The sequence below is a fragment of the Eptatretus burgeri genome, chromosome 2 (genome assembly GCF_056783735.1).
Source record: "Eptatretus burgeri isolate ZD-2024b chromosome 2, Ebu_testis_v1, whole genome shotgun sequence".
Classification (NCBI taxonomy): domain Eukaryota; kingdom Metazoa; phylum Chordata; class Myxini; order Myxiniformes; family Myxinidae; genus Eptatretus; species Eptatretus burgeri.
This window is the reverse complement of record NC_140962.1, coordinates 96,826,673-96,838,952: the sequence shown is the minus strand read 5'-3', so window position 1 is coordinate 96,838,952 and position 12,280 is coordinate 96,826,673. Positions and strand designations below refer to the sequence as shown.

The 12,280-nt window shown below is 41.2% G+C and overlaps 2 protein-coding genes across 5 annotated transcripts in view; one reads left to right on the top strand and one right to left on the bottom strand.

Moving 5' to 3' along the window:
* LOC147032632 (inositol 1,4,5-trisphosphate-gated calcium channel ITPR1-like) overlaps positions 1 to 7,771 on the bottom strand; it is a 578,387-nt gene extending 570,616 nt beyond the window's left edge. The window contains exon 1 of the mRNA XM_085850787.1: positions 7,321 to 7,771. Within this exon, the coding sequence (XP_085706913.1) occupies positions 7,321 to 7,409 (89 nt within the window). The 5' untranslated portion in view covers positions 7,410 to 7,771. The remainder of the gene's footprint in view (positions 1 to 7,320) is intronic.
* A 3,928-nt stretch (positions 7,772 to 11,699) lies between these two features.
* The window catches only part of TBC1D30 (TBC1 domain family member 30), an 87,609-nt gene continuing 87,028 nt past the window's right edge, over positions 11,700 to 12,280 (top strand). For all 4 annotated transcript variants that reach the window (XM_085870406.1, XM_085870405.1, XM_085870410.1 and 1 more), the window contains exon 1: positions 11,700 to 12,009. In XM_085870406.1, coding sequence (XP_085726532.1) covers positions 11,700 to 12,009 — 310 coding nt within the window. The remainder of the gene's footprint in view (positions 12,010 to 12,280) is intronic.

The window sequence follows — 12,280 nt, the reverse complement described above, 5'->3', positions numbered from 1 at the left end:
TCCTGTGGTGTGCAGTATCAAGTTTCATTCAAATTGGGCAACAAAAAAAAATTATTAAAAAAAAACAATTCTCGATTGTCAAGTACTCTTCAGGAGTTTCGATCAATGCAAACAACCTCAGTGGTATAGTTCACTGGAGCTATCTTTTTTTTTCTTGAAATGATTTTTTTTTTACATTAACTGCTGTCACAATGGGAACCCAATGGGTTCACGGGTCATCTTATATTAAATAAAAGAGGTATTTAGATGTATTTATTTATTTAAATGAATAAATCAATAAAAAAGTGTGAGTGCGTCTGAGTGTGCGTGCGTCTGAGTGTGCGTGCATCTGAGTGTGTCCTCCAAAACTCCAAAATCATGAAGCCAAGCAGCCTGAAACTTTGCATACACACTAAGAAAACACCAAGGAAATTTGGGTGTTTGGGTTCATTAAAGCACCCCTTTTGAAGATAATGAACGGCCTCATTTTATTACATCCTTTGTCAGGCGCATCCTCGGTCACAACTCCCTTTGGGGTCTTAAAGCATATCCCAGGTAACTTCACTGGGTTCTGAAGCCACCATGTTTTTTGGCCTGCTCAACTATACCTTGATTGACTTGGAACAGGCCAGAACGATTTCTTAACGAGAAAGATCATTTTCTCCCCCCCCCCCACCACTTTCCTCACTCATTATCTCGAATACCTGTTCATCATAGCCACTAATCGCTGTCCACATCGCTTTTATAAGTACTTTTATTTTCAAATCAGTAGCTTGGGGCGATTTCATGAATTATACCATACGATTTTCGACGATGTACTCTCATGGGCTAATTCAAGTAAATCATCGAAATATTATTTCAGTTTTGAGGATCGGATATCATCCGGACTAAATAAGTGTTGGAATCTGGAGTGAAATCTGATAATTTAAAGAAATAACAAGTCTTATAACCAAGCCGATATACCTATATACTTTAAGCAAGCAAGGCTGTGTTCTCTCCTCCATATGTACACAAGAAAATGGCAAAATCCCAAAGCATTAAACTTCTCTTTTTATACTGATTGGAAAATTATATCGAGTGAAAAAATTGAGGAATGTGCCAAAATAAACCAGCTTCATTTGGGCTGTATGATTTAATGCATTCACTGCTCGACCTCGCACCCTGTCCCACAGAGAGACGACCAATCCATAGCGTCTGCCAGATCTGTGTCTATATTTTTGGTGTTCGGCTCCGGACGTGTCCAGATGAGAGTTCATCTCTGGATGTGCCCAAGCGGTGGTTGGCTCCGGATGTGTCCGGGCAGTGGTTGTCTCCGGGCCATGTTTATAGTATAACCGGTAGAAAATGGATTTCAGACATTATTTTGTTTCCATCTTCATTGTTATTCTATGCAGAATAATTTTGATGAAACAGTATGCATCGTAATTAATGTCTGTCTTCCCTTCCTCTCACCTTACACAGTTTTCCCATCCCCCCACCCCTCCTCAATCCCCCATGCCTCCTCAATCCCACTACCATCCTTTCTCCTTTCCCTACACATTTTCCCCACTCTCTCTCCCCCACCCCTCTCCTTCCCCCCTTTAATATTCCTGTCAGCGAAGCGACAGGTGGTATCTACTCAGAAAGAAATAAATAAATATCATTTATGAAATAAAGTACATTATAAATAAGCATTAAAATAATTTGTTGGTGGTTGCTGGGATACACATTGCAGCATGTTAAAATCGGTTATTGATGACAGTTTCAATATTTGAACAAGAAAAAAAGCAATTGGAGATTGCAGACCCTCGCCAGGACCTCTTTTGAGTGGTGTATTTATATTGGTCTTCGGGTAAATCCAATATGGCTGCCAACCATGTGACCTATGATATCATATGTGTGAACCTTTTGTTCCTCATGATCAGGCGGTCATACGTGTAAAGTTTCAGCTCAATTTGTTCAGCCACTTCAGAGAAGAAGGTTTTTGAAGGGTTTTTTTTTTTTTTTAAACAATATGGCTGCCAAATCACATGACCGATATGTAATGAAATTTTTTTCTGTGAACCATTTTATCTCTAGATGACACTTAAAAATTTTCATACCGATTGGATGTGGCGTTCTACATTTGCCATTATGACGTCATAACGAGGGTACGTATAATGTCATAAAAATCAAACTCATTCCCCATGAGGAGTACTTGCAATGTGCCAAGTTTCAATTTTTTCCTTTGTGCAGTTTCAGAGATAGAGGTCCAAAGTTTTTCCGTTTTTCAAATATGGCTGCCACACCACGTGACCAACGACATCATAATCATCATTAAAACATTCTACACGAGTAGTCGCACCAATGGTGAAAATTTCGTCTCAATCCGACAAGCGGTTGCAGAGAAAAACACGAAAGTTCTGTGTGGACAAAAGCAAACAAACAGACAGACCCAAATGCAATGCTCTCTCCTTTGGCGAGGATAATGACAGTTTGAGTCTACGGTGAGACGGAGATGCTGTGTAATGGACATTTCTTCAAGGTAAAGTTTATCGCTTAATATATTATCATATAAAGTGGTGCATGATTTAAGTTATTCAAATGTAGTAATAATTAAAAAAAAAAAATTAAATACGTTTGAATAAGCATATTTCATTGCTGTGTTGACAGTCTGGACACAACTTTGAGGTTGTGGGTACATTGATGTTAAGTAATCTACTAATGTGGACCTGTGACCGGGGTTGTGGATCCGCTGCTTCGAGAAGTTCTGGTCTGAAAGGATTGAAACCTTGATGAAAAACGGTGCCCAGCTGATGATCCGGGCAGTTGGGAAATCAGTCAATTGCTTACAAGTTAAGGTTTAACTTCAAATAAAATAGATTTTGTAAGTACAAGACAGTACATAAAATGTGTGCTTATTTGCTTGTGTGCGTGCGTGCGTGCTTGTCTGGCTTCCTTCTTGGGCAGACGGTGCAGTAATTGGTCTTCATTTTGATTTGCTCTGAGAGCTTCTAATACAATTGTTTATTTCCTCGGCAGCGTTTTGTCTTCCTCAGGCTGAATTTGACAGTTGAAGTCACTATTAGAAGGTCTGATCCAATACTAGTGAAAGTATGATATAGTTCAGCATCTTTCACATTATTTCTTCATTTTTTAACAACCTCATCTGAAGCAACATCAACTTCTCAGGATTCACCCCCTAAAGAACATGAATTAGAAGATGATGATGATGATGATACAACAGAAGAGGAGATAAGAGGAAATTGAAGTGGAGAAAATAGAGTAAATGGAAAGACAACTTTAGCCAAAAAGTCCACAAGCAGGACTTTTTGGGGGGAAGAAAGTTCACAGCTTTTGTTCAAGAGCATGGCAGCAAGATACAAGTGTGTGGTTTTAGAGTGTGAAGTTTGCCTGCATCAAGGCAAAGTTAAGGGGACTTGAAGTGGATGGGATCTTAAGAATATATTATTCGAGAGGCTGAGACTGGTGTGATGATCATGGTTTTGAGAGTTGATGTGCTCACTTTTCAATACTCGAAATGCTCATCATGAAAGGTGCATTATCCAATTAATATCGAAACAAACAAGTGGTGAATTGTGGGCAAACCTATGTGTCAGGAACTGTGCCTGTAGATAAATCATACTGCAATTCGAGAAGTGTGTTCGTGTGCACATTTGATTCAAATGCACTCGGAGGAAATGAGTTGAAAACTTGTCTGGGGGGAAGTCGAAGAGGAGTCCAATTACCATGTCCTGGATCCCGGGGAAATACAGGACTTTCAAAATGATATCTAAATACTAAACAACGCCTTTTAGGCATACGCTGAATGCGGCTCAACACCGACTCAGTTCAGCTCGTGGGGGACTTTTCACCTGCCTTTAATAGCATGACATGTGCAATTAAATTTGACTTTCAAACAATTTTCAGTATACGAGTAATATCCATGGATGAGAGGTGTCGGATTCATCCCATTTCCTGTTAATACAACCTATCAGTGGCAATGGATACAACATTAACAAAACAAACACACACACACACACACACACACACACACACACACACACACACACACACACACACACACACACACACACACACACACACACACACACACACACACACACACACACACACACACACACACACACACACACACCTCTTGTGGTCCCAGAATGAAACAAAAAATAAATATTTACAACAGCCCACACAACTCCTACTCCACCCCCTGCCCCCCTCCTCCCAGACACAATAGTAAATGCACTACATGGCCAAAAGTACACGGGCACCCCTTCTAATTAGTGGATTTGGCTATTTCAGCTACACCCATTGCTGACAGGTGAATAAAATTAACACACAGCCATGCAATCTCCATAGACAAACATTGACAGTAGAATGGGCCATACTGAAGAGCTCAATGACTTTCAACATGGCATAGTCATGGGATGCCACCTTTCCAACAAGTCAGTTCATCAAATTTCTGGCCTGCTAGAGCTGCCCTGGTCAACTGCAAGTGCTGTTATTGGGAAGCAGAAACATCTCGGAGCAACAACAGCTTAGCCGCGAAGTGGTAGGCCAAACAAGCTCACAGAACAGGACTGCTGAGTGCTGAAGAACGTAGCACGGAAAACTCGTCTGTCATCAGTTGCAACACTCACTACCAAGTTCCAAACTGACTCTGGAAGCAATGTCAGCACAAACACTGTTCATCGAGAGCTTCATGAATTGGGTCTCCATGGCCGAGCAGCTGCACACAAGTCGAAGATCAGCATGCGTAATGCCGAGCATCGGCTGGAGTGGTGTAAAGCCAGGAGAACGCTACCTGCCCAGATACATAGTGCCATCTGTAAAGTTTGGTGAAGGGGGAATAATGGTCTGGGGCTGTTTTTAATGGTTCGGGTGAGTCCCCTTAGTTCCAGTGAAGGGAAATCTTTACGCTGCAGCATACAATGAAATTCTCGAGGATTCTGTGCTTCCAACTTTGTGGCAACAGTTTGGGGAAGGCCCTTTCCTGTTTCAGCATGACAACGCCCCCGTGCACAAAGCGAGGTCCATACAGAAATGGTTTGTCGAGATCGGTGTGGAAGAACTTGACTGGCCTGCACAGAGCCCTGACCTCAACCCCATCGAACACCTTTGGGACAAATTGGAATGCTGGCTGCGAGCCAGACCTAATCGCCCAACATCGATGCCAGACCTCACTTCTGCTTTTGTGGCTGAATGGAAGCAAATCCCCTCACCAACGTTCTAACATCTCGTGGAAAGCCTTCCCAGAAGAACAGTCTGTTATAGCAGCAAAAAGGGGACCAACTCCATATTAATGGCCATGATTTTGGAATAAGATGTTGGATGAGCAGGTGTCCACATACTTTTGGCCATGTAGTGAATCATCATCAACTTACACTGTGCATTGACAAGCCCCAGATATGACCCTCCCATTGGTGTTCAGAAGCAACTGAAGCACACATGGCATCTCCTTCTGGGAAGTCCACCTGTAAATTGGTTATGATGGCACTGGCTTTCCAATTGTCGTCATCCATTAAATAAATCACCGAGCCTGCAATGTTCACATGAGGTAATCCCACAAGGTTCAAAGTCTAGTCACTGGCAGGACGGTCAGGGAGGCGGGATGGAACGCACCTGTCCACAGGTCTTGCACGGGTCATCATAGACGGGAGTTTTTGCATTACGGGCTGCGAGATATCAACTTTTTTATCAAGTTCATCAGAACGTTCTACAAATCTTTTGTTGTGTAGAGGCTCACCAACTTTTCACACAGGTACTTTTCAAAGTATTTTTGGCTTCTTTTAGAAGCTTTACGAGCAGATTTATGCTACAATGCTTATCTGGCACACACGATAAACGTTCGGCCGCCCCAATGAACCTCGTTGCTAGGGGGAGTTTGTCCAAATGCGCACTGCGCATTCTTGGGAACGGGGCAGATTCCAGCACATCATTTTGAAAGTCTCGTATTCCCCCAGCTCGAATCGCCCAGGGGAAATCACCACATCCTCAATTCCAGAGAAATGGACAGGTTCTTCGCTCACATGTGCAATACTGCATCATTTCAGATTGAGAGCAGATGTCTGAAGAATGGTCGACGAGATGCTTCGCATTAAAAAAAAATATAAAAGTACAGTAAGAGTAGCTCCCCCCGCCCCCCCCCCCACCAAAATAATTTTATGCTTTCCCTTTACAAAAAGTGCTCTTGAAAATAAAATCAGACAAGTCTGGAAACGGCGATGGTTCACAAGCAATGTACACGGTTCGCCTTTTTTATTTTTTGACCTTCGAGGGGAAGCCATGGGCAAACTGGTCGTAATCGGGAAAAACGTAAAGGATGAAAGTTGTAGTACTCGAAGAGCACGACTTGTATACCAACTTTCATTCAAAACAGTTGAAAACCCTAGGAGCTCGATGCCCAATTTATTGATTTTTTTGATATTTTCTAAGTTTGTGATCTTGTGACGAAAATGAAGAAAAAAAAAAAAAAAAAAATCGAGCTCCGTGGGGCTATGCGGGTGCCATTGGGCTAACCAAATACTGAAACCCCTGCCAGATTTGACAAACCCCCCTAGAAGAAGATGCAACTTGAAACCGGCTACCCCCTAAAAACACGTTTTTTGGGTGTGTCTCCGCCCATAATGGGCGCACCATGCCATTCTCAGGAAAACACAACTAGATCATGATATAAACCTCCCACCAAAATTTTATCAGGATCGGATCAAAAGCCACGGAGTTATGCTCGGGACAGACAGACAGACACACCCATAACGAATATAGTGGTCACTTGCTGACTCGTGAACCAACAAGCCGGGAGGCGACGATGGTTCGCGGGCATCATTGAGGAAGCCCTTCCGTAAAAACCTATCTCTTCCGTCAAAATTGACCAAATCGAATCGGATTTTTTATATGTTGTACTTATGGACATTACGCACAGCTTCTGGGAAATGAAATTGCGAGAAAAAAAAAATCGAGAAAAAAATAAATAAAAAGTTAAAGTGGGCGTGGCTCCGCCCACAAGGGGCGTGGCTCCGCCCCTCATACAAAAACACACAACTGGACCATGATTTCTAACTCGTGTCCAAGTTTCATCAAGATCACATCAAACGTCATGGAGCGATGCTCTGGAGAGAGTCACAAACAGACGGACAGTCACAACGAAAATAGTGGTCACTGCTGGTGCCCACGAGCCAACAATTTTGAACCCTGAACAACACAACCAACTAACTAACTAACCAACTAACTAACTAACCAAGCAAGCAAGCACGGTGACATTCTCTTTCGTTTGAGACACGCACGGGATGTGCATTTTAAAGGGAGCTCTTCCCGCATTTCCATACATTCCTTCACTCGTCCTCTTCAAACCCACGGCGTTCTCACCCGAGCGTGCTGATGAATCCTCGCACGGAGCCCTCGGCGTACAGGGACACGATGTCCCCGACGTGCAGGAAACTGGACATCTCGGACATTCCGACCGTTCTCTCTTTTCCTCACGTTCCACGGTCTCCTCACTCGCCCTCACTCAGCTTCCCGCTCGCCGCCGTCTCACACCGCTCGCTTTCCTCATCACCACTCCAGCATCTCCTCCGACCGACGCGTCTTTCACACTCAAACTTTACCTCAGTTCACTCACCGCATATCGATCTACTTCTGCAACTTCCAGTAAACTCCGCACTCATCCGTCTCTCACGAGGATCGCTACAGACTCGCCGCCTCGCGGTGTCAATCGCCAGGCAATGAGGGAGGAGGGAGAGGGGAGGGATTATAGTCAACACAACTCCACCTTCAACCAGAACATCCGCAACTTCGTCGAAGCAAATGCAACTTTCTCTTTACTTCAGAGAAGCAAAAAAAATAAAATAAAATAAAATAAAAAATAAAAAAGTTTCGTGTCATTTATTCCATTTTCACTCCTTCAATAACTTTGCTCTCTGAGCTTTATTAAGTTTTACATTATAATATGAAACTGTTCTCATGCTCCGATATAAATATTATTTAAAACTTCGCGGGATATAACCAAGCAGCGTACCTCGGTTATACATCGCTCAAAGGATAGCGCGAATTACACGATGCAAACAAATTTGATAAACCGATCATTGAAGTTGCACGAAGGTCTTCGGGGGGAAAGACTTTGATAAAAGCAAAAGTATGACGAAGATCGCACTTGTAGTGTCATCCGATTTAATTACTAATTCGTAATAACGTGTGTGTGTGTGTGTGTGTGTGTGTGTGTGTGTGTGTGTGTGTGTGTGTGTGTGTGTGTGTGTGTGTGTGTGTGTGTGTGTGTGTGTGTGTGTGTGTGTGTGTGTGTGTGTGTGTATATATGTGTGTATGTGTACATGTATGTGTGCATATGTGTATGTGTATGTGTGCGTGTGTATGTGTATGTGTACATGTATGTGTGCGTATGTGTATGTGTATGTGTGCGTGTGTATGTGTATGTGTGTACGCGTGTGTATGTGATGTTTGTTTCCTCTCTATGTTCGACTGACCTGCTTGATTCGGTGATCGATAGATAGATATATACATAGATAGATAGATAGATAGATATATAGATAAATCTAAAGATAGATAGATAGATAAATAGAGATAGATATTATATAGATAGATAGATAGATAGATAGATAGATAGATATATCGATAGACAGATAAATACATAGATAGATAGATAGATAAATAGATAGATAGATAAATATATAGATAAATAGATAAATACATAGATAGATAGATAGATAGATAGATAGATAGATAGATAGATAGATAAATACATAGATAGATAGATAAATACATAGATAGATAGATAGATAGATATTATATAGATAGATAGATGATAGAAAGATAGATAAATAGATAAATACATAGATAGATAGATAGATAAATACATAGATAGATATATAGATAGATAGATATATAGATAAATAGATAGATAGATAGATAGATATGTAGATAGATAGATAAATAGATAGATAAATACATAGATAGATAGATAGATATTACATAGATGCATAGATGATAGATAGATAAAAAGATAGATATATAGATATATAGATAAATACATAGATAGATAGATAGATATATAGATAAATAGATAGATAGATATATAGATAGATAAATAGATAAATACATAGATAGAGAGATAGATAGATAGATAAATTGATAGATAGATAGACAGATAGATAGATAGATAGATAGATAGATATATAGATAAATAGATAGATAGATAAATAGATAGATAGATATATAGCCTAAATAAAATAAATATATATATACATAGCCTAAATTACATATATATATATATATATATATATATATATATATATATATATATGGTGTCCCAAAAAATGTACTCACTCTTTAAATGATAATAAATGCGTTGTTTATTGACTTAGAAACAAGATTAATGGTTAAATGTATAAATGTATAAATGCATGTTTACAAATGTTAAAACTGACGACCACCACATTCCAAACACAGCTGATAACGTGGACCAATGGATTCAACAGCGTTACGAATCATTTCATTTGGAACTGTAAGACATTGTCTTTCAATTTCCTCTATCAGCTCATTGACTGTTGCTGGTTTTGAACAATAAACCTTATCTTTGAAATATCCCCATAAAAAGAAGTCAATTGGAGTGAGGTCTGGGGAACGCGCAGGGAATTCAACACTACCTCTTCGCCCAATCCATCTGTTCGGAAAAGTTGCTTCGAGATGGGCCCTTACATCACGGTGGTAGTGGGGAGGTGCTCCATCTTGCTGAAAGTAAATCCCTTCATCACCAAATATCTCTTCGACACGTGGACCGACGGATTCCTGCAGCAAGTTTAAGTAAACATCCCCAGTGACAGTTTGGTCAAAAAAGAATGGCCCTAGGATGCCCAATGCTGATATCCCACACCACACAGTAACCCCTGGTCAGTTTAAATGGTGTTCCATAGGAACATGCAGATTTTCAGGAGCCCAGTAGGTGCAATTGTGTTGGTTAATTGAGCCATTTAACTTGAAGCTGGCCTCATCGCTCCAAACAATTTTGGATGGAAATGCTGCATCTTCTTCACATTTGCCCAGGTACCACTCACAAAATTCAGCTCTCTGGTAAGGATCGTCTTCATTTAGAGCGTGGATTAATGGTGGAATGTAACTTTTCCAATTAATTCGCTTCAAAATGCGATGGGCGCTTGATTTTGGGATTCTTGTCTCACGAGCCATTTGTCGTACAGATTTCCGTGGGGATCGGTGGAGGGTTTCCAGCTATTGATTTTCCTTTGCGGGGGTGGTTGATGACCATGGTCTTCCTGAACGCTCCTTATTGACGTCATGCACAGTTCCATCTGTTTCAAACTTATCTCAGATGCGAGCAATGGTGTGTCGCATTGGTGGATCTTTGTGAAAATGTCTTCTAAATTGTCTTTGCACTTCCATGATGTTTTCGTGCTTCCAGTAGCACTTTATGATCAATTTTCTTTCTTCAAAACCGAGTCATACTTCTGCCATTATTAGGGTCAATTTGATCTGAAAAAAAAAATGAAAAATTCAATGAGTTATGAGGAGCCAAAATGTAAGTACATTTTATTTGGGACACCCTGTATATATATATATATATATATATATATATACATATATATATATATATATATATATATATATATATATATATATATATAACATATGTCGCATTTTATTTTTAATGTATATCATTATATATATATATATATATATATATATATATATATATATATATATATATATATATATATATATATATATATATATATATATATATATATATATATATATATGTGGTCAGACAACACCTCCTGGTGGGTGGGAGTGTGATTGTGGAGCATGAACACCTGGACCAAAGAAAGACATAACCGAGGACCCTGTTTGTTCCTCGAGGCGGCCTGACCGTATCGGTTTCCTGAAAAAGAATGACTCAAAATCTCGGAGAAATCCCGAAGGCCAAATCAACACTCTCACGTTCCACCATCTACAAATTTCGTACGTATCTACATAATGCGTACGCATTCCAAGTTGATCAACGATTCCCTTGTTGCTGCGTACGTGGCCTAGCTCTGACCCCTGACCTCCAGCAATGGGTTCAAACACATGAATTAACTCATCCCCGGCTCAGTTTAACAGCGAAATCAAAAGTTTAACCGCAAATACACAGGAAGGGGGGGTGGGGGGTATGAAACGTCATATTGACATAATTTATAAACTAAAGTCTAAAGTGGGGGGAAAGTGTTTAAAATAAGTCCGTCAGGACGGATTCTTCGCTCGTCTTTCGAATCTTCCATCCAAGGCGTCGCAACATCGAGTCCGAATAGGTGGAAATAATGTTCAAAATAAAAACATAATCATCAAAGCAATTTCAGAAGCGTCCCGATCCACTTCCCTTTAAGAAGGTGCACGCAACAGGTGTGTCATTAATTATTTATTTTAAAAGTTTTTTTTAATTTTTTGGAAACTTTTTACACTTCCGTGTTTGGCAAAACCCGAGTGTCACCGCAGGACACGAACGCACAGACAACGTGACACTTTCAAGTGGAAACGACTTCGGATAAGTATTTGTTGCCTTTCCAAGAGTGTGAAAGTTTTTTTTTTTTTTGATTCCCGAACTTTGTTTATACCTGTCCGTTTGGGCCGTAATGAGGAAGTACTCCAGGAATCGCGCATTCCGCTGCGTGCACCATTTCGACGTACCAGCTCCTCGTCGGTATTAAGGTTCCCAGAGGGTACCCGCCGAGGTTCGCACCATGGCGCACGAGGTGTGCGAGACCCATGAAGACTCTCCGTCGTCACGGCCGAGTGCCGTGCTCGTACAGGAACTTCTCACCGAGCTGTACGACAGTCCACGAGCGACCGGAGATCAGGTTCCTGGGGGGTCCATCGGAGACCGTGGACGGGGCTCCGAGCCGGCGGGCGGGAGCGGGGACAGCTCGGAAGAGTGGTCATGCTCGGAAACCTTTGGTGGTGGTGGTGGTTCGTCTCCGGAGTCCACCGTCCACGTGGAGCTGCTGCACTGTAGTTGTGAAGCCCAGAGACGAAACAACCTCCTCTCCATGGGTGAGGTTTGCTTACACATTGTGCTTTATGTTCTGCTCCATGAGGTTCTGTCCATCCCACCGGTGTGGTTAGAAGACCCAGTCGTCCTCGCACCTGCAACATTTATTTTGGATCGCAACTAGTAGTGCAAGATGTTTTTGTTTGTGTTGTTGTTTTAGCAGTCCCAATTCGTGGCGACTACCTCCGATGCCGAATAAATGGATGGCCCTTATCGGTTCCAATCCGTGTAGTTTCTCCTGCCTTACTTTGATCTTTGTGTTGTTCACCATGG